At 40.7% G+C, this 22,658-nt stretch overlaps 1 protein-coding gene across 4 annotated transcripts in view; it reads right to left on the bottom strand.

Moving 5' to 3' along the window:
* The window catches only part of nrf1 (nuclear respiratory factor 1), a 35,103-nt gene extending 12,478 nt beyond the window's left edge, over positions 1 to 22,625 (bottom strand). Inside the window, exons 1-10 of one of the 4 annotated variants that reach the window (XM_015352658.2) lie at positions 22,495 to 22,625; positions 19,590 to 19,665; positions 13,698 to 13,944; positions 11,806 to 11,920; positions 10,709 to 10,835; positions 9,806 to 9,946; positions 3,765 to 3,923; positions 3,260 to 3,466; positions 2,130 to 2,240; positions 1,455 to 1,612 (exon numbers count right to left, since the gene is read on the bottom strand). In XM_015352658.2, coding sequence (XP_015208144.1) covers positions 1,455 to 1,612; positions 2,130 to 2,240; positions 3,260 to 3,466; positions 3,765 to 3,923; positions 9,806 to 9,946; positions 10,709 to 10,835; positions 11,806 to 11,920; positions 13,698 to 13,920 — 1,241 coding nt within the window. In that variant the 5' untranslated portion in view covers positions 13,921 to 13,944; positions 19,590 to 19,665; positions 22,495 to 22,625. The other 3 variants (XM_015352657.2, XM_006633425.3, XM_069192413.1) reach the window with 3 other exon arrangements.
* Between the last annotated feature and the right edge of the window lie 33 nt (positions 22,626 to 22,658).

Genomic DNA, 22,658 nt, shown 5'->3' with positions numbered 1-22,658 from the left:
AAGTCTATAAAACACAACAGATGAAGACTAAACCAAGAAAGTCAATTTGGTCTATCTGATAAAACCGAGATCCTGACTCTTTGTGGTCATTAAAAATGTTAACACCTGTGTGCTACTCTTGAAAGCACCATTCGAAAAGAGTAGGCATGTTAACCCCAGTGTCTTGGCCACATTTCTCCCCCTGGCCTTTAACAATTGTGGCCTGCTAATAATCCCCATCTATGAATTGGCTTCATCACTCAGTTCTCCTGCTCACTGATAGTTGATGAGTAGTGAGAGTTCTGGCGCACTTTGGCTGCCATTGCATCATCCAGGTGGGGCCACACATTGGTGGTGGAGGGGAGTCCCTATTATCTGTAAAGTGCTTTGAGTGGACTGTCTGGAAAAGCTGTTTATAATAAGTGTAAGGAATTATTAATGATAACATTTTTATTTAAACAAAAGCAGAGACTCAAAGCTCACAAAATTAAAGTGAGCAAACAAGAGAACAGTCTACACAAAAAATACAGCTACTGTTCTCAATTAATAAATCCCCCCAGCTCCAGCAGCTCGAAATGAAACAGGGTGCTGTGCACAGCTGCAGGTGAAGCTGATAACAAGCTCTCCTGGGAAGACAGTGTTCCAGTGCTGTCGTGTGAAGCATTTCAGCTCCGGGACCGAGTGTGAACTGTTATGGAAACTGTGCTGACTGAAGCATAAGCACCTGTGGCATCAATTTGTTTGAGCACATGTCATCCACTGTTACCTAGAACAGTCAGTACCCGACCCACCTCCAAAACATTACTGTCTGAGACACCAGCTGCCTGTATCCCAACATGCTTTTCTTTTAGCCAACAATCTGCATTTCTCAAAATCCCAGTACAGTCTAGACTCACCTTAACACACAGGTGTTAATGTGCATTGTTTGCGCACAAAAGCAGCACTAGCTGACAAGACTACATTTTAAGGTAAACCAAAAGGTAACTCTCCATTCACCACACCACTGGCCTAAGTTGTCTTTAGTTAGAGGACTGGATCAAGTTAGAACTCTATTCTTGAGCGATCCTAATCGACTGTAGGATTCCTGGATATAATTTCAAATTAATACATAAAGCACAGAAAAGACACACTTGAAAAAAAAAAGAAAGAAAATCAGTCAGAAAAAAATCCCCAGAATGCAACAGTGCTGCATGCTTAAAGGAGTTAATCCTCTCCAATACAATAAAGGAGTAATGGCAGTTCTCTTCATAAGAGGAAATAATGTTCTTAATCAGATCCACAATGAGGTTTGAGGGGTTTTCTGATTATGTCAAGAATGACAAGCTGCTACTTGCAGTCTCGGGTCTAATTTAGTAAGTAAGGAACCAAATTTGTTTTGTCTTTAAAATGTTGGCCAAGCTGATTTCAAGCCCCGCTGTGGATCTCCTCACAGCAGGCCCTCTCCCCTGAGTGGGCCTCTCCTCCCTTCTGTGTACCTGTTCAGCGCCATGGTAACTGTTGCTCCCTGCTGCATCTCCTGAGAAGCCGCCACTGCTGCCTCAGCTAACGAGGCCACCGCTTGTGTTGCCTCCGAGGCCTGAGTTGTCTGAATCGTCATTTCTCCTCCTTGGAGCGTTGCCCAGTTCTGTTCTACCTGCACAGCAGCAGCAGCAAAAAATATTAGTAAATAGATAAAACACACTTGTCTTAAAATCAACCTCGTTCTGCAATGGAATAAGTACTTCCATCTGGTTGGAAAGGATGCAAATATTATATTAAAAAAATGATTTCAATAACAGCAGAAAATAACTCTTAAAGACCAAATGCAAATATAATATTATTCACAAAAGCTCTTCTTTTAGACACTCTATCAACACTGCTTTCAATATACAGAAGTAAAAATATGGAATATTCTGTGGTAATGTTTCCCTCCATCTTATGCTTATTTAAGCCGGAAACCAGTTGTGTTTTAGTTAAATGTGTTTTATGTTGTTAATATGATAAAACACTATGAAAAAAGCTAAGCTTAAGAACAAGCTCATACTAAGCTTTTAACTTTGAGACTTTAAACTGGAGCAGTTCAACACCATCCTGAAATGTTGTATTTACGTATCATTTTGTTTTTTCAGTGTGCAACTTGTGAGCTTTTGTTGAATGCTTGAGTGCCTCACCTCTCCATCGGTGACCGTGGAATAGTTCACCTGAGCCACAGTGACAGTAGTGGGCAGCTCTGAAGCGTCTGCAAGTGTAGCTACTGTGGCACCTGTGCCAACCTGTGAGTACAGTGAGAGGAGCAGACAGAGACTAAAATAAACCTCTGCATGGAAGGTACTTAAAACACCTCTGCATCAGCCCAACCAAATACGTGCGTTCCATTTTTAATATATTACAGCATCTTTATTAGGAATACTGTAGTAATTTAAATAACGGCAACTTGTACCATTTGAAGATCAAAGGTTGTATTACAGGTGAGCGTTTTCCAGGGCAGAACAGACCTACAAAAGGCCATTATGAATCGATGCTGCTGTGAAAGGCGAAACCCCCCCACCACCACACACACACACAAATAAGAAACAGCTGCAGGGTTTCAAAAACAATGCAATGCTTCGCCATCTTTAACTGCACACAAACCAAATGAAACAGCCAATAAAAAAAGAAAGAAGTGGTCGTCCCACAGGGCTCATTTGCCCTCTTTCATCTCTCTTTCAATTTTTCTTTAATATTAAAAGAAACAATCTCTGTCTGCAGTTTATCACCAAGCCTGAAAGGTTTTTAATCCTACTAAAATTCTTCAATTGTTTTCAACTTGGCTCCACACAGAGACAGACCTGGTGTTTGAAGTTGCCTTTGAACCAGTACGAAATCAGTCTCATTACTAATGCTCATATCTTACACTAAATGCTCAGCAATTTCTTATTGAACACCTGTGAATAGCTCATATTTCCCACAGGTTTGTTTTCTTTTTAATTAATCCACCTTTAATACCATGATGCAGTTAGATCTCTCAGTTGTTTCTTTGTTAATGTGCCTAGTTGGTGGAGTATATTACCGGTATAAATGCTGAAAGCGCACATTTTCACTGGATTTGGATCATTGTTTTGTTTTAACTGTGTCCGTGTCACCTTTGACTAATATCATTCATTTTACTCCCAGGGAAGGCGTGACTTCAAAACACCACATCTGAAAACAGCAACAGCACCCAGAGACCCGGCAGGATAAATGTGATAAATCCCTGCCTCCATTTCTCCAAAGCTCTGACAGAGCTGACCTCAGAGGACCTGAGGCCCTCCTAGATACTCACTTGTATGAGGGAGACGGTGCCGTCAGGGTTGCTGATGGTCTGCACTACTGTCTGCGAGGGGACGAGGTGGGCAATGCTGTGGGTGGCTGCCGTGGCAACGTGTGTCTGTGGGGCCTGCTGGTCCTCGAAGGCGTACAAGAGGTCCTCCCGGCCATGCTGCTTGTAACAGTTCTTCACTATGGTCCGTAGGGCCTGTGTCCATGACACCTTCACACGGCAACAGCAAGAACACAGCATTACTCTCGCATTCTGAGTCGTGGCAAGGGCAGTTTAGACAGGAAGGAGCCACTGCTGTGAGACTGGACGTACTGGACAATTCATTAATATGACAGGGCTCGGGAAATAAAGAAACATCCATTTTATTGTTAAAAGGAACATTCTAAATAAGGGAAAATGTATACCAAAACCAGCATTTAAAAAAAACACCAACCCCCTTGAGGGTTGAAAGCCATTTCAGCAGGCTGACACCGCCCTCCTGTCCCAACACCGTCTCGGCCCCCCTCACCCTCTGCTTCTGCTCCTCCGTTCGGACGTCGCTGCGGACGTTGGCCCAGGGGATGTCGTCTGGCCACCAGATGGGCTTGCAGCTCTCCTTGCCCCAGCCGGGCTTGCCCCTGCCCGTGGAGTACTTCAGCATCTCGGGGATAAAGGCCCGCAGCTGGGCCTAAAGGAGCAAGACAACCACACAGGCTACCCCACTGTAACACACTCATTTCCCACCAGCACAGGTCACACTCATGGGGCCTAGAATTCAATAGCATCTTATTCAACATTAAAAGCATCTGCAGTGCATCTTTAGTGATGAAAGGAAGTTATCAATTTTTAATTGCAGGAGTGCATATTGAAGACTATAAATAAACACCCTATTAGAGTGCTTAGAGTTTGATTTCAGGAAAATCTTTCCTATTCTCATATAGGCTTTTCAGTATATTGAGTGTCATGGTATGATCTAGAAATTGCCATTGTAACTGTCAAGCCAATGTTTGTATTTTGGAACTGGTTAACAGTGTTTGCCCTGTTTATTTTCAAGGGGAAGAGGTCTCTAAAGGAGCACGGCACTGCTTTACTTCACACAGAATATTAAAGGAATTTCTCAAATAAATTCTCAAGGCCACCATGTAAACCTGAGCTTGGATTCTAATTAATAAGAGAGCCCACTAAAAACCTGCTTTACTGTAACTCTCAGGACAACAGGACAATATCATGCCCAGAGCACCTCTGACATCTCAGGACATTCAGGGGATAATTAAGCAATGACAATAGACGAGCAAAGCTCTTAATCCATCAGATTAGCCATCAAACCCCTTTCTTTTCAGGCCTTAATATCTGGTCAAAAACTGTTATAGTCCATCTGCCCCACTTTGAATGAACACTATTCTATCTCTCAGCATAATTTCTGTCACTTAATGTCACTAACTGAGCCAGTATCCGCTTGGGTAAAAACATTTGTCTGCTGCACTTCAATGCTAAACTTAATATTTCGTTTTGTTCATGATATATTACTTGGGTACATGAAAACCCCTGAGTGAAATGCTCAAGCAAAGTGAATACTGCCATACTTCACTCTGGACCTGCTATAATTCTAACCTTAGGAGTTGAAAACCAAAATTATAATGAGACATTCAAAACTGGTTTTCATACCACTCAGGCAAAGTGAACCACCATGAACAAACTGACTTAATTCTTAAGATGAGCAGAAATTTCAAAGACCTACACAGACCTAACTCTCAGTAAAACCAGGGAACAATTACTATTCACAAGATTGATTGCTTGACTTAACTCAACTACAGAAATGAAGAAAAAGAACTAAAATCAAGAGGAACACTTAAAGAAATATGAAGGGATATTAAGAAATTCCTAACATTTGTTTATTATGGAAACAGTCTTTGTTGGTTACAAATGCCTTCAATTTTATTTTGGACATGATGCTTTTCTCTACGCAGTTATCATCACACCATCTGCATAATTATTACATATCCAATTTCTCTACTGTTTCTACAAAAAGAAGCTGTGACGTCATATGTCACACTGCAGTGTCCTATAGACAAGGATAAAGCAACGCAATGAAAATTGATTGATGCAACCTTACTTGCTACATACTGGGCTTACTGTATGGGGAGAGACTTCAAGCCAACCTAGTTTAACCGGTTCCTCTCTGTGCAAGCAGCCTGGTGCCCCTTTTGCAGAAATGCCGTTATTGCTGTCAGTAGCAATAGGGTTAAGCCTTGTCCTTACTGTCCCTGATAATTCGCAAGCCTGATCGGCATTAGATTGCACACCGAAGCACTGCAGCGTCTGCTGCCTGACATCACAGGCTAAATTTGGCTCCAGAGAAACCAATCGCCTGCCATTAGCCCAGTGCTTGTATGCAAGCCCTGCGCCACACAAATGATTCCATCCGTCTGGGCAGGTACAGAAGAAAATCAAGGGTAATGTTTGTACTTAAAAAAAACTCAGGAGTGCAGAATAAGAATCCTTTGGTCATTTTCAAAAGCCTGTTAAAAATATCTTGAGTTCCAGAACTAAAAAAACACCCCGACATTTTCAGTCTTTTATTTGAATTAAGTACTATGATACATTTCAGAAAGGGAACCTGCTAGAGGTTCGAAAATGGACCACAGATTTAAAAATATAAACCACATAACCGTGAAATTGACTGATAACAGAAAACACAATGCACCCGTAGAACTGGAGCTTTCTATTAATGGCTGCAATAATAAAGTGATGTACAACAATGCAAGTACAATTGAACACTACTCCACTGCCAAAGCAAATTCAAAGGCAAAGTTGTTGGCACCGGAAACTGACCTATGCTGTACTAAACACGAGCTATACAGTAAAAGGACCTGGGAAAATACAGATTTCAACTATTCAGATATTTCACATTATTTACTTAAATTTCTAAATGATCTGAAATGAAGTGGATTTTGTTTAAATATGAAATAATGCTTAAAGATCCTAATTCTGTGGATACGTTTATACAGAATAACCTTAAATTGTTTACAATACTTCTATATATGAAATCATTTATATGATTTTCACCAACAACTCCTTCAGTCAGCCCTGACATACTCAATCGGAGTGCAGGTTGTATCTCGGCAACAACACAACAACGCAGAGTTTCAGAGAGCAGCAAGATTCTACAATGCAAGGTTTCCTGTACCTGAAGTGCTGCAGCTCAGCCAAACTGACTAACATAAGAAAAGTTATAAATGAGAGGAGGCTACTCAGCCTATCTAGGCTGTTTGGTGCTAGTAGCTCACTGATCTCAGGATCTCATCCAGCTGTTTCTTAAAAGATGTAGGGCTGTAATTTTCACTTGCCCTCTGGTTCAAGATCCACTGTGTTCACTCTGATGATGTCAACAGGATCGACTTTGTCAATGCCTTTCAGGGTTTTGGATAATTGTCCTTAATTATGATAAAATACTGTCTTCTTTGCTCAAGACCATCAAGGTTCAGTACTTTTAGGCTGTCAGTCTAGTACAATGTTAAAATTGGTCTGAGAATGTAGTCACTCCTCTCTAGCCTGATTGCAGAACAGTAATATCTGTTATGGGGTGACCAAGACTGTACACAGCGTTATAATTTTAACACTTTCACTTGATATTTTATACACTTTTAACTGCATACTCTAACATTCTGATTGTTTTATTATAGGTCCACACTGTCAAGAAGATTAAAATATTGCGTCAACAGACATACCTGTTTTGAAGATAGTTTCTACCAGTTCAGTTTTTTCCATCTTACACTTATAATTTATGTTTCAGCAGCCTGCATGTAACATTCTGTATTTGTCTACATTAAATCTCATCTGCTGGGTGTTTGCCCTGTCTTTGTCTGATTTTTTGTCTGAGTCTTGTCGTAATACAAACTTTAATTCTTAAGTCAATAGCCTCTCAAGGTAATCTTTTATGTGAAAGTTTATAATTCCTCAAAAGTCTTCTGAAAAGCTAAATATATGACGTTAAATGCAAGTTAGTTAAGCAAGACCAGTCTTTTCTAAATCCATGTTAATTGATTAGCTTTCCGTTGACTTCCATTTATCAATTCTATAACCTTACATGTAACAGAACACTTATTTGTCTGTAATAGCTTGGTACGGATCAGTCACTTTGGTACGGATTCTGTTACAATAGCACTTTTGGATTCTGCGTATGACCTCTGTTTTGAGTAAGAAATTAAAATGTTTCTGTAAATAGCCAAGGATAACATCCTGTTTTATTTAGTATAACTGAAGACCCTGTTGACTCATTTTAAATACTGTAAATAGTCCATTTTTATCTTGTGTGCAAGATAATACATTTATTTTCTCTCAGTGGATCCCGTTCATTTTCAGCTAATGCAAAGAGATTTTCATACATTTTTCCTAAATTGATTTAAGTCAAGTCACTTGGGCCTGTGCTTTTCTCAACATTGATTTACATACTCATGGGATCAATCAGTTCTAAGCATCAAAGAGGAAATATAGTTAACGTCATTATTTCTCTTTAACAATGATATAATTTTCTTTAAATCTTCTAAAATATAATTTTAGAATTTTTAAATATCATAAAATATATTTATGAATATTTTATATTATTTAAAATGGATGTTTTTATGAACAGTAGCAGTTGAAGTGAGTTAAAATTAGGCACTATTTTCTTTTAAAAGAGATCGGTTATTTAAAAAATACAACTCACAACAAATGACACTTATTGCACATTTTTGGTTTGTAGCACCCGCTATCGAAGAATGTATTTCTGAAACTATTTTAAACTTTAGAAACTATATTTTTCTCACTCATTGCCTAATACAGCATTACTAAAAAAAGTGTTCATTTGAAAATTTTAAATTTAACAAAACAGATTACATTTAATATAAAGAATTTTCTCTCCCTGTTGGTTGTATTAGTATGGGTGTGATTTTTACCTCCACCGAATCAAAAACTCAACAGCTTTTAAGGTTTAGGCCTCAGTGCGCAAATGTCACTGCAAAAGTGGATGAGGCAACAACCAAATAACCTGGTGTGTTCAATCCTGCTGCCCTTCCGAATCTGCACCATGTCTAAGGCAGATGGCTTAATTATAGGAGTGACAAAATCAAGAGGTGCATTTCTGCTAGAGGCACTTGTTAAGAGACAGTCCCTCTCCCAATCCACCAGGGAGCCAATCAGTGGTGAGTGTGTTGGTGGCTGATGAGCTGAGGGGCCTCGCTAATTACCAGCACAAGGAGGCCTGAGCTTCGCCTGCCGCACTGAAGACCAGCCCACACCTCGTGGTATTGGTGAGCCTTCAGATACAGCAGGACAACTGCACTGAGCAACTCCTGGGGGCCTGCCACACACTCACCTCCACCTGAGAAGCTGTGAGAGTCGACCCGTCTCCCAGGGACCAGGACAATTAAAGGAAAGAAAGAGAGGGCGAGATATTTGTCCTCCTGTCAGCTAGTGAAAGAAAAACAACTGGCAGCTCTGAACCTCTCACACCAGTCTGAGGACACTCCTGCCTGAGCAGAATTCCTCATTGGCGGGCCAGTTACACCCCCCTCAAACCCTCCCCCCCTCCCAGTTTACTTTGCTGCATCTCTGGAGAGTACGGTGAAAGACAAGGAAGCTATCCTATTCTGATCCCGAACTGTGAGCCTTCCACTGCGTCAGCACGGCTACCTCAAGTAAACAAGTCCGCCTCTGGGGGGAAATGGAACCCTGCGCTCACTGAACAAATCAACTGCCATGGACCATTCTTGACAATAGGTTTATGGTAATGTCAGAAAAACAGAGATATTTCCCTGATTATTGCAGTTGCAGCCTAGCTAACAAAATGCTGTACCCTGGCACCGTTTAAAAAAAAAAACAACAATAGGGGGCATGATGATGCAATTACTGTTCCCGATACATTTTTCACATCAGCACAAGGGACTGCATGGCTAAAAATGGCCTTTAACGTCAAGGTTCAGAGCAGTAGGTTACACAGGAGGCCCTAGACAGTCTTAAAACTACTGCAAGTAAATGCATTATATGCACAAATTAAATTCATTAATTAAGAAATGCAGAAATAGCAGCAAGTCTTGAATTTTCCACCTTAAGAATTTTCACAGATCACGGAACCATGATGGACCAGTCAGAGGCTTGTCGCTACTAACTGAATAACATGATCACTCGGTTTGTTTACTGAGCTCTGAACCTCCTTCTCCATTCTCTGTCACTTCTACCAGCCCAAAATACAAACTGCTTCTTTGGACCCCCATAAATCTTCCTCCACCTTCTCAACCCAAAGGCCAACGTCTCAGAACTAATTCTCTCGTATCATCCTACTACCTGTCTTCTGGAATCTGGTCCCTTCTCTTCTGCTCCCCTGAGCTACTCGCATTCATTTTCTCCATCCTCATTCATTCACCTTCGATAGGAAATGATTAAACCTCATCCTTACTATTTACCCTTCCAAACACATAACTGAGGCCTGGCTGCCTGCTAAGAAACTGGCTGCTTGCTTGGAGAGTCAGCTGAAACCCTCTACTAACCATTCCACAACCACAGTCCTGAGTTTCCACTCTAACACAGCCTTACCTGTGTCATCTTGTCTACGGAGACAGGGATGCCGTCGATGGTCAGGGGCGGCAGCTCGGAGCTCATTTCAGGCGGTGGCGGTGCGTGTTCTGCCAGAGCCGTCTCCAGGTCCTCTAGTATCATGCTCTTGTACTTCCTCACCTGAACGGCAAGGCATGAAGCAGATGAGCGAGGGGTTCTGGGTGAGGGGTCCTTTACAATATCTGATGATTCCCCCCACCACTTACACAGACTATACACACTCCTCAGGATTTCACAATACAACAAGACGCACAGAGGGCAACACAGTTATCTAAGAACAATGTCGTTATAGTTATTGCAGATTGGAGCAAAACATAACACAACACTTTTTGCTCCAGAGCAGAATTTGCCCATCGCTGTCTATGGAAGACTAGAGTAAAATATGCACAGTATTAACAAACATCGAAGTTCTTTTGTAAGAAGATTAGACCAAAGGATCATTACATGTGCCTCATGTGACACTCTTGCCTAGGATGATGGGCTCTGGTGGAAAAAAATGTATGAGGGGAACTTGATGTGACATGTCAAGAAGTATCTTCTTTCTATTCTCCCCCCATCCCCAGAAGAAAACAGTGGAGCAGACTTTCCAGCCTGACTAGAATTTGTTCAGTCATACAACACTTGGAAGAAATGGAAGACAAAAACTAAATGTCTGGAAAAAAATAATAACTGATGTAGCTTACTTTAAAAATGTAAATCATAATTGAGGGGAAAGAAACAGAGCTTCGGAAATAATATGCTTCACAGAAAAAAAAACACACTGTATAGGAAAAGAGTGAAACTAAAAAAAGATTTTGTGTGCAGAAGCTGGCAACCCCAGTTATTCCCAATAGGAGTACCCGCTTGTCTCATACTCAGTGTGATACGCAGTGTAGCACTTACCACATTCTCCAGAGGAGCTGCCCCAAACACTTTGAACACAGCATTGGGCTTAGAGGGGGAGATGCACAATACAATTGCCTGCTGGCCAACTCTGGTGGTGTATTCATCTAAAGTAGCTCTCAGTTTCCTACAGCAAGGCACAACAAATGATGTCACCTCTTACAAAGCACATACATAACATTGCTTTTTTTACTTCCTAGCTTATCATATACTACAGCAAAAAAGACAAATAGGACAGCTAAGGGCTCCCCCTACTGGTGCCTAATAATATTATAACACATTCCAAGCAGAGCAAGCTTTCTTGCTTTGACTGACATTCTGTTAAGTTGTTCATTTCACTCTGTGTGGGGTACTACTCAGTCCTATTCTTCTGACAGTCTGCTATTCTAAGGACCAACATGGACAAGTGACACAGAAAGAGCGCGTTTCCGCAGCTGCCTAAATAACTAAATAAGTGTTCTCACGTAATTAGGGCTACATGCTGGTGGAAAAGCAGCCCACAAGAAAGGAAAATACAATGGTGATAATGTCTGAGTACCTGTGTGCACATTAGGTGAACAGTAACAATTTGTGGAGAAGGCACCCATAAGCATTGCATTTACAAATATTGGTGTCTAAAACATCACATATTTAAAAATTCTTGGAAAATTTATTCAATTGTAACAATCTTAGGAAACGTTTTAGATACATATACAGTATATATTATACAGCATGGCATACTTTACAGACATATACCATTTTGTGAGAAAGAAAATTGACCAAAAACAGGTTCCCTAAGCTAAGCATATTAGATATTATACCATATCGGTAGACAAACTGCAGATTTATTTTACTAAAGGGAGGCAGTGCAGAAAATTAAGCAGTGAAGCTGTGGCTGGAAGACCCTGGAAACAGAGTTCTTTAGCAATTACCTCACCTGTCATGAAAGAAAAAGGTTTACGTGAACAAAAAAACTTTACTCGGGAATTAATGAGCTCTCTGCTCCCAGGTCCCAGTGCACTCTGCAGCATTCAATATCCCACAGAAGTTGCGTCAGATTCCCAATTAGCCATTTCACTTGGCACCCGGAAGCAGAGTCGCGTGGCCAGAGGACTCACCTCAGCAGTCGTGTCTGCTGCCTCTTGCGAATCGAGGGGTTGGACTCAAATATATGCGGCCGTTTCCGTTTCTTCCCCGTCGCCACGGCAGCAGCTGCTGCCATCCCCACCGGACCTGAAACGAGAGCCCGGAGAGGGATGCAGAGACCGGCTTCAGAGTCCTGAAGCTCGAGCTCCCTTGGAAACCAGGGAAAACCGCAGGGATCTCCCACACAGTACTGTAGATGACACCAGGTTTCATCCGGGTTCACCAACTCCTAGTCTCCACTACTGAGGTGAAACAGTTGTGCTCTTCTTCACCCCAAGCCAAAGGCACAGAGGCACGTTACACACGTTAAACTGGAGTTAAACAGGTCTTTAGCTCTGAATTAGAGCTGGTTCCACAACTCCGGGTTTCAGGGAACTAAGTGTGCTTAGTATTCTGAAGCTACCTTGATCAGCTACCTCGGCTATAATGACAAGAACCTCTGAAAGCAAGCAACTGAAAATGACTGGCAAATGGAAAAAGTCTAAGATGGAGATCTGAAAGGAAACAGAATAAAACTACAATTGGACTGGATTCATTTAATAGTATTACGTTTAAGTATTCAACTAAACTGAAAACAATTAAGAGAATTGGTGGTTAGACTACAGTTATCAGCCTTAAAAATAGATATTTGTATGATATAAACATGTGTCATTATTGCCAAATAGGCTTGTCATGCTGTATAATATTTATTAACTCATGACATTCTGGAGTGATAAACGATAACAAAGGTGTCCTGTAATCAACAGCAAGACCCAACAGGATTCATAGACTATATTTGCAACACCTTAGCTACATTAGTAACAGTTTAGGTCCTCTCATTTCTCACAGGCCCTTTGTCAAAAGAAACATTTCTGAAAGAAATGCAAAATCTGAACCAGCTAAAAACCACCGTAAACTGTGATGAAATTGTAAAGAGGCCACTTATGTTGAAGCTTGTACACAGAAATAGTCGCCTCATTCTAAAAGATGTATTTGGTATTCAACTCTGGTTTTAAAATGGATTCAAAATAATGAAATTGCAGTGTAAAGTGTGGAGAGACTTCAAATGAGCTATACTTCAAATGAGTATTGAGCTATACGCTGGCCATAATGTAATGGTTTTATGGTACTGCAGTACCCTCTAGTGGATAAATCATTAATTACAACAGATTATTCTTGGTAAAGAATGTATCAATTATTTCAAAGACCCTTTCTATATTCTGACCTAGTCTGACAACAACACTGTAAAAGTACAAATATGACTGAAAATCTGGTTATTTTATGTATGGTGATAAAAAACAATTTATATAGTGACTTAATATGACAACTAAAAATATATTACATAAACTGCTGCTGGAACTGTGGCTCAGAATCTGTGCTGGTGACTGGAAGATTGCAGGTTCAATCCTAATCCGTGGGGCCCCTGAGCAAGGCCCTTAACCCCAACTGCTACAGGGGCGCCGTATTAATGGCTGACCCCACGCTCTGGCCCCAAGCTTCTCTCCCTGTCTGTGTGTCTCAAGGAGAGCAAGCTGGGGTATGCGAAAAGACAAATTCCTAAAGCAAAAAATTGTATATGGCTAATAAAGTGATCTTAATATTCAAATAGTTTCTAGAAACAAATTTTGTGAGATTTAGTTAAAATGGTTCTAATTAGGACAGTCAGAACTGTACCTGTGCATATGCAGAATGAGAAGTGTATTTTCATATGTGGAAACCATGATACGTCAACGATGTGTCTTCAGGTGTCAGGGAAGGGGATACAGATTTGTGGCTGACAGACGCATCAGAAAACATCCTTCACAGACTAAACTAACCAGGACTAAGACAGAACGAGAGGGGGCGCAGTGACGGGGTTTTCTAGAAAAAAGGCGGCCAGTCTCACCTGCGGCGGCCAGGTGGGCGGTGACCTCGTCTGCGCCGGTGGACGTGAGAATGTCGGAGTCGTCGTAGGAGGTGTCCTCGGGGGAGGAGGGCGAGTCCTCGTCGGCGCTCATCATGCTGTGCTCGGTGTAGGTGGTGACGTGCACCTGCTGCACCTGCTGGGCCACGGCGTGGGCCTCGATAGTGGTCATGTGCTCCGCCTGGTTCACTCCGTGATCCTCCATCGCCCGTCGTCAACTCTAAACACGCTGCAACACACAAGGGCGCCTCGTGAGCCACTGGGTTTCCACGACGGTATTCGTTTTCTAGTCTGCTGTCAGGAGGCGTGACAAGTAAACTACGGTCAAGCCAGGAACTGAGCAAGGCGAGATGAACAGCTGAAAGACCCTATAAGGCAGCCACAGGAGGTGTTGGAGGAAAAAAGGATCCACAACAATCCAAAGAGCCGGGTGACCTCCCAGCAAACTAAGTTATTTGTGAAGTTCGAGTAGATAGCTGTCAAGCATGTATAGGCTGAAAAGGACCAGGTAAAGGTTTATTCCATGCTGAAAGGAAAACAAAAGTGCCAACATTTCGGCTGTGAAGAAGAGCTGAAACGTTGTCTCTCTTTCTTTCCCTTTAAATATGGAATAAACGTTTACCTGTTCCTTAGTTATCTCTGTCCTTTCTCCATCAGCATCATAAACCTGATGAAGCCTGTACTGAACTCCCCTCACAATTCACTTATCTCGGGAGGAAGGCAGAAAGAGATAAAGAAAGAGCTAGCAGGCATTCACAAAGAAAATTAAAAAAAAAGAAAAATCAACCTTAATTTATCTTGTTGATAACTTGATAACTTGTTGCAGTCAAAGTCAGTGTTGTCTGGCTGGGGGTATGATAGTATTGAACACTTTGAATACTTGTATTAGCTCCCTTCCTAGACTTCTTTTTTTCAGAACTAAAAGAGATTCAGCTCCTTTAAGATGCCACTGCAGGACATTCCTTTCAAGCCCAGGAATGTACCCAGTTGCTGTTCTTACGACCAGCTCCATATTTTTTTGTAATGTGGCATACAAAGTGGTAGACATACACTTTGAGTGTATTATAAGAAAATTCTCAAAGCACATACGTGAGCATGTGTATTTTTTTTATAGGCTAAAAGCCAAGAGTAAAGCTGAAAAGATTTGTACCGATACATCCTGATTTTCAAATGTCTAAAGTGGGTGTCAGGAATACAGGCAATGGGCTATCACAAAACTTCAATAAGTTTTTATTTTCTGGTGATTGTACATTTTGATATGATTCTTTAGTGTCAGTTATGTGTTGTGTATGGATGCACAGGAGTATTTACTGCCCTTTATTTTAAGAAGAGAGGGCATACAGTGTTATAAGAACTGCTTGTTCCAGGGAGATGAGATTTATTGACAGTGCCTTTGCAGTTTTCAGGGTAGTCTGATTAGATTATCAGACCCCAACTGAGTGGAGACACCAGATGTTTGAGAACCTCTGAGGCTTGAATTTCTGACCAGCCAAGTTTGAGTCCGTAAAATCAAATCAAATCAAAGTTTATTTATCAAATGCACAACAATACAGCGAGCAGCAGTAGTTGCTGGAAATGAAAGGTCTTTTCTGTGAGCTCACAAGAATCACAAAAAAAATCACAAAATTCACAAAAACACAAAAATCACAAAATTGAGGTTACGTTTTGTTAAATCGAATAAAACTCAATATGAGTAGAGCTGCTATGTGTCCATGGTGTATGTAATATATACAAGTAGTGCAGTTATGCTAAATACAGTGAAAACTGTGTGTCCATGTAGCCATTACAGGTGATTTGCTAAAGGAACTGCAGGGTGGCTATTTAGCAGTCTTATTGTCTGGAGGCAGAAGCTGTTCTGTAATCTGCTGGACTTGGACCAAATGCTTTGGTACCGTTTACCGGTAGGAGGGAAAACAGCTGTCCTTAAAAGACACCACAAAAGATGAACAGCAGAGAGAAGAAAAGACACCAACCCCTGGATTCTTCATTGAGGAATCGGGCACTGGAAACCGAAAGGATTCATTTACATAGATAGATAGAAACACTATCTGCACTGAAAGGTGTAGATGTAGGAAAAAGAACTGTTGTTTTCTCATTTGCCAAAATACAATAACTTAATTGTAATTCGGAGAGCTTTTACATTGGAACCACTTTATGTCCCTTTTAAACCCAGTAGGAAAGGTTTTTACCTTTTATTTGGATTTGGTTGCAGCATCCTGCTGGGTGAGGCACAGCAGCCAATATATTCCAGCAGCCGCGGATGAACAGCAGATCAGGAAGAGAAGTAAGAGAGTCTCCCCTCGAATTCAGGGGACCTCGGTCAGTACATTGGGGCTCACACCCCTTCACTTGGGAACAGGGTCATGGAATTTTGTTATGGCCAAGATGACAGGACCTCGGTTTAACTTCTCCTCAGGAAGTTGGCACCTTCTACAGCACAGTGTACTGGGGCCTTGATTTGGTTTAACTTTCCTTTTTAATCCACAAGGAAATGAAAGCGTATCTTACTTGTACTTAAGACGCTTTTTGAATAAGGACAGTCTCTTTTTGGGCACTTGTTTAGGTTGTACACTTGCTTGAGGATGATTGTTTTCTGAAAAGTGTATTTTAATAATAATAATTGTTAACACTTATATAGCGCTTTTCTGGACACTCCACTCAAAGCGCTTTACACGTAATGGGGACTCCCCTCCACCACCACCAATGTGCAGCACCCACCTGGATGATGCGACGGCAGCCATAGTGCGCCAGAACGCCCACCACACACCAGCTATCAGTGGGGAGGAGAGCAGAGTGATGAAGCCCATTGATAGAGGGGGATTATTAGGAGGCCATGATGGGGTAAAGGCCAGGGGGGAAATTTGGCCAGGACGCGGGGGTTACACCCCTACTCTTTTCGAGAAACACTCTGGAATTTTTAATGACAGCAGAGAGTCATGACCTCGGTTTTACGTCTCATCCGAAGGACAGAGCCTGTTTACAGTACAGTGTCCCCGTCACTATACTGGGGCATCAGGACCCCCATGGACCGTATGACCCATTTTAAAACTTTGTGTCAACTTTGGAGTGCATTTGTCAGTGTAATGTAAAGGAAAAGACTGGATACAGTGTTCTAGAATTAAATTCAACTGTGAATCATCTGTGAATTTTAACAAATTGTCTTTTAATATATTGCTTATTTATCTCTTCACCACCAAACTGTTGACAGAAAAAAGTTACAAGACCTCGCTTTGAACATCTTGTCTTGTGGCATTTTATTGCTCAACTTTCAGAAATTGCTTGTTTTCAAGCCAGTGCCAGGACTAATATTTCACACCCTTACCCCCCTCCCCAGCTATATACTCTGCTTTTCTAGCAGTTTTGCAATGAAAATGTGTTTTATTTGCTCTTTTGCTCCTGTTAACAAATGTACAAGTAAAAAAAAAACATTTTTGTAATTAAAGTGGTGCTTAATAGTTCATTGTGTTTAACTGTTAACAGACCCATTAAAACCACCTTGTAAAAATCTGAACATCTGAGTGTGTTACAAAGGAGAAGTAACAAATCTGAATATTGGCTAGTCTTTTTATTGGATTTCTCATTTTGCTGTTACAAAAAATAATGGTCAATAATGTTGTTTCAGTATAGTTTTATGCTGCATACTCCTCGTTTCAATATTTAATCACCTACAGATATCCGAGTTTGCCAATTCATTAAGAACAAATATGCTTGCACTGCACTTAGGGCTTATCACAATCAAACGTTTAGAAAAACACACACATAGCTAAGCCTATGCAAAGAGAATTTAACTCGTGTGAAAAAAATAGAACTGCTTCATACAGCTCATCACACAAACTGTATATGTAGTTTTTTTTTTATTTAACTCACGTAATAGTTTTTAGCTGAATCATTATTGTATGAATGAATCACACTTATCATCCTTGAGAAATGTTTGAAATTGATCATTTCATATATCCAATATAAATACGAGCATTTAACAACCTAAACACATCAACATGGGTACATACAACATAGGTGCAGAGTGACCAGTCAGGAAAAGACCTGTTAATGTAGATATTGTTGCATAATGAAAACTTTGAAACTCTTTTCCTTTTACACAAAAACAAATTCATTAAAACCCTTTTTCTCAGGAACAGCAAATATAACTCTTTGACTTTGTATACAGCCCTCTCATGACTGGTTCTATTTAAGGAAAGTGGTGAGGTGGTGAGGTCACATGTGGTGGCCATGCTGGATATTGAGCAAAACACTTAAAGGACTCAAAACGCTTCAAGTCCTCAGGGACTATCTGGCCGACAAATATGAATCTCAACATGTCTCATCTTTCTACAATCACCTAGCAACTTTATTAAGGTAAATCTGCGACATGAAAAAAACACCTACAACATCCGAATCAGATTTAAGCCATGGTAAATTTGCAAATAGAAAATTTCAAGTAGAGCAAACCATTTCAGACTTTGGACATTCAGCTATAAAAGCCTAATGCAAGCGTTTCCCACAAGCGCACACAGGTGACTAGTTACACGGTTTGGAGGCCATATTGAGAATACTAAAACTAAGAACAGGAGGAATGTCTTTACACAAAGGGTTGTGGCGGTGTGGAACACGCTGCTCTGCCACATTATTGATACCCTGTGTTCTTCCAAGCAACAACTGGATGAGGCCCTTGGAACAATTAACTACTACCTACCAAACAAGGTATATGGGCTGAATGCCCTCCTCTCATTCTTGTCAGTATTTAATATCTGAAAACAGCAGCTTCTTTTTAGAGGACATTTCCAGCCAGAACTTTAGGACTAATGTCCGTGCCCCAGCGCTTACTACATATTTGAAGTTAAGAAGATGGTGATGTTCTACATTTTTATTGAATCATTGTTTCTTCTGCCTCACTACTAAAGTCATTAAGACGAAAAACATAAAAGAATGTAAGAAAATAAAGGTCAGACATCCTGTGGTGGTGGCCAGCTGGTGACAGAACATTAATATATATTGAGCACTCCAACACCTGCACATTTTAGAAAAAGCATGTCTTATCTCATTAGAACAGAGATCGAGCAGACATGGTGGCGTTTTGTTTAAAGTTTAGGTACGTTGTTTATTCACATTTAAGAAGGCCTGTTATTTTTAATACAGTCATTCCAACGGTCAGAAAAACAAAATGGTAAAAGAAACTAAAAAACCTAATGGGCCCTCTTATTTTTATTTCGTATTCAATGTGGTTAATTTTGTGGTTAACATTAACAATGTGTTTCTAAGATGCATATAAAACTAAGTGAGCTGGGGAGCCAAACTTCTTAAATGAAAATGGGGGGAGGTTACATAAGTGCTATAAGAATGCTCTTCATTGCCTCTGAGCTTTCTTTTTAATGAAGGATTAATTTCACTCAATGCTCCTATTGTTGCAAAGGTCAAGGAATGTATTAGCAAATTTTCCATCCCCCTTCAAAAATGGAGAGGAATTTTATAAACTTAACGTTTGATCTTATTGCACTTCGGGAATCCAGCCTAGCCAAGTACAACATGACAGAATTTGCCCCAAAGCTTGACAATTTGATGAACAACCGTCCACACTGAATCAACTGAAACAGTCAAAACATACAGCGGGACACTAGAAATTCGGCAATTTCCCTCACGGGATTAATAAAGTACCTATCTAGAAACTAACAATACAAGCTTTTCTAAATATACAAAGGTTTCTTTCATAACAAAAACAAGATATTATCCCAAGACCTAGAGATCAATTGTAGCGTCAGAAAGCTCGGTTTGTTTCTCTCCTTTACCACTAGAGGGCGATACAAACTCTTTGGAACTGGCTGTTCTGTCTAGGGATCTCGATTATTGACAGTGGTTTTCAGGACAGTTTAAAGCTGGTACCTTGTAATATTCATGTTCCGTAGAAGGAAGCGGTTGAATCTGTAATTCTTTCCTTTTAGTTCTTGCAGCACTCTAACTATAAAGCAATTGACAAAAAGCAAAATAATAACTATAAACACAAATAACATCAAACATCAATAAACACAAATTGCTCTCGGCTAAGATATTTAGTTCCACATTCAAGGGAAACCAGAAAGAATTTATTCAGTCATACAGCCTTGAACACAGAAAACATTGTTTTAACTAAATAATAAACAAACAAAATGACAAGGAAAACTTCCAATATAATCTAACCAAAAACCCTTACATCCAGTTAACTCCTGAACACATCTAGAAACTATTAACGATTTTTGGTAGAATCTTGAATAAAATATTTGATTATGATATTGATATTAAATTTGATATTATGATAATGTATTTGTTATTTTTTAACATCTTATTTACACAAATAATTTCACAACAAGATAGAACAGAAGGCAGCAGGTGCTACTGTCTCACAACTCTTGAGAAACAGTTTTTTGTCTGGCATGGTGATCAATCTGTGTGGAGTCTGCATGTTAACCATGCACACAAGATTTTGCTGAGTGCTGAGGCTTCCTCCCACAATTCAAAGACATTGACTAGGCTAACAACGCCTCTACATTTTCCCTGTGAACATTTAAGACTCAGTCCAGTATTCCCAGATACATTTCCAGGGTTCTTACCAGGAAAAAGCAGCTTTCAGAAACTGGATGGAAATCAACACTTCCAGAACTCTTTGACTGTATCAATATTTACTATTCTGGCCAAGTAAAAACCACTGCTGTTTTTAGTATGATTTTGAAATTACTAAAGGAGACCTTTATACCCTTATTTTACGGCTTACTCATCCTGTTATGTGTTCAACATTATGTTCTCTCTTCTGTGCGTTAATGTTTCCATTGCAATGGAAAGAGCTTGCAGGAACACTCCACCTGTGACTGCCTGTGTGAGAACTGAGTCAAGTGTCACTTCAAAGGCTGCGTGGCAAGCGCGACAGTGCTTATGCTGCGATTCACTGCGTTCACCACAAATTAACAGATAATCCAGTTTTGGAGGTTGCTGAAAAGACTGAACCTGAATGGTTCATATCACATACAGGAGCCCAAGGATACCCTTGTCCTAGGACAACCATACCAGCAGACCCTCAGTAGCATGAGGGCTCTGTGTGCATGTTGATCAAACCTGAACCAAGCTGTATTCGAACCACACAGTGTACCACACTATGCATGAAGAAAATAGCTAATTACAGAAATCTGAACCCAAAAGGCATCCTTAGATCTGCATAAAAAGGAAGGCACATGCCTCTGTGAGAAGAGGAAAACAAGTCTTTTGCAGGAAAAGAACATTTTCACACTGCATTAAAAGCATGGATTACTCACGCTTGCTGCTCGCTGTCTAAATTATCTTTGCATATATTAAAATAGATTTAAAAGCATAACTAATGTATCAAATCCCATCTGTTCCATTAACAGGCCCATCAGTGTCTGTATGTACAACTGCACTCAAAGGTGAAGGCCATCCTTATTTTTGGCTACATGGACCTCAGACATTAACTTATAAGTGCCAAGATTTGGTTTTTATATCAGTTGAAAAAATATAACTTGTAAAAGTATTCAATTTAATGGATGGACAGTACAAAATATACAGGCCGTATACAATGCTTACACATTTCTCTCATTATAGAGCCTTTTCACAATGCAGCTTCAAACACAGAAGGTGGTCGTCACATTTTAGATCACAAAAGTAACATTTCCTTTATGTACACAAACTGAAAAACACACAGGCGTTTGAAACAATCTATTTTACTGAGGTAATATAGATAAAACATGACCCCGTCGCGATCCATATTCTTGATAGTTATCAAAGGAGGAGTCCAGAAATAAAAGTGAAAGTATACTGCAATATAAACCCGTCAGACCTGTTGTTACAGGAAAACCTACGAAACAGATACTGTATCACTGATACTGTTCCCTTCCTCAATTATCCCCTGTCAGGGAGGTTTTAAAAATAAAGGTTACAAAATCACGTTGCCCAAAAGTTTCAGCACCAAATCACATGCCAAGGGTCTTCACCGGGATAAAGAAATAGCAGGCCTCCGGCAAACATACAACAATACAAAATCAAATCCATGTTTTAGTTAACTTCTGCTTCAGGAAACGTCATTGTAACAGTATGGTCTTTTATTGGAAATAAACTGTAATGGCCTCAACTGTTGGGCATCACAGTAATACATCCTATCCCATCCGAAACCACAGAACTGCTTCCAAGATTAATTTAATCGCGTAAATGTATGTTTATTCATATTTTCAATAACGCTACAGGTAAAGCAGCTAACCTTAGTATTACCACTATTCTATATGTTAAACAAAATCACATATCTGCCCCCCTTCCACAATACATACATCTCTTTCAAGACAATCACTACATACTGTAAATACGTCCGCAGTACAGCAACGCAATGTTTAATGCATATTTTACCACACTAGTCCTATCATAATTTTAAAAATGGCACAATACTGGTAAAACTGTAATACAGCGTACACAGCAAGCCATCAAAACGTCCCTGGCCTAAGCATGTTACCCAAAACACCCCGATTTCTCCGGACCCCAAAATTACCCGCCTCCCAGGACCATTACTCCAGCAAACCCAGGCCTAGTGCGGCCTGCAGCAGCACCGGAGCTACATATGTGCCTTAATCCGAGCTAATTGGACACTTAACCCGAGCCTGTTTTCGAAACGAGAGGCAATAATTTAGCAAAAACCCCATTCTCGTTCCGCATCAGGATTTTTCCCGTCCCCCTCTATCACCCCGCCGCTGCCGGGTTTGTTGGTGCGGCTGCGCCAGGGCTGAATTAGCTGGAGATTGCGCGGTAGGGCACTAACCTCAGAGCGGCTGCGCTACAGCGGGCCTGCGCCGTACAGTGTGGAACCGGGAATCCGAGCTCTAATGGAGGACAAAGAGCAGCCAGCCCAGCACACAGCGACAGCGGCGGGCCCGCGTCCGCAACAACACACAGCACGTCAGCGCGTAGGGCGTTCCTGGGGCG

This window comes from Lepisosteus oculatus, chromosome 7 (genome assembly GCF_040954835.1).
Source record: "Lepisosteus oculatus isolate fLepOcu1 chromosome 7, fLepOcu1.hap2, whole genome shotgun sequence".
Lineage (NCBI taxonomy): Eukaryota > Metazoa > Chordata > Actinopteri > Semionotiformes > Lepisosteidae > Lepisosteus > Lepisosteus oculatus.
This window is presented reverse-complemented; position numbering and strand designations above follow the sequence as displayed.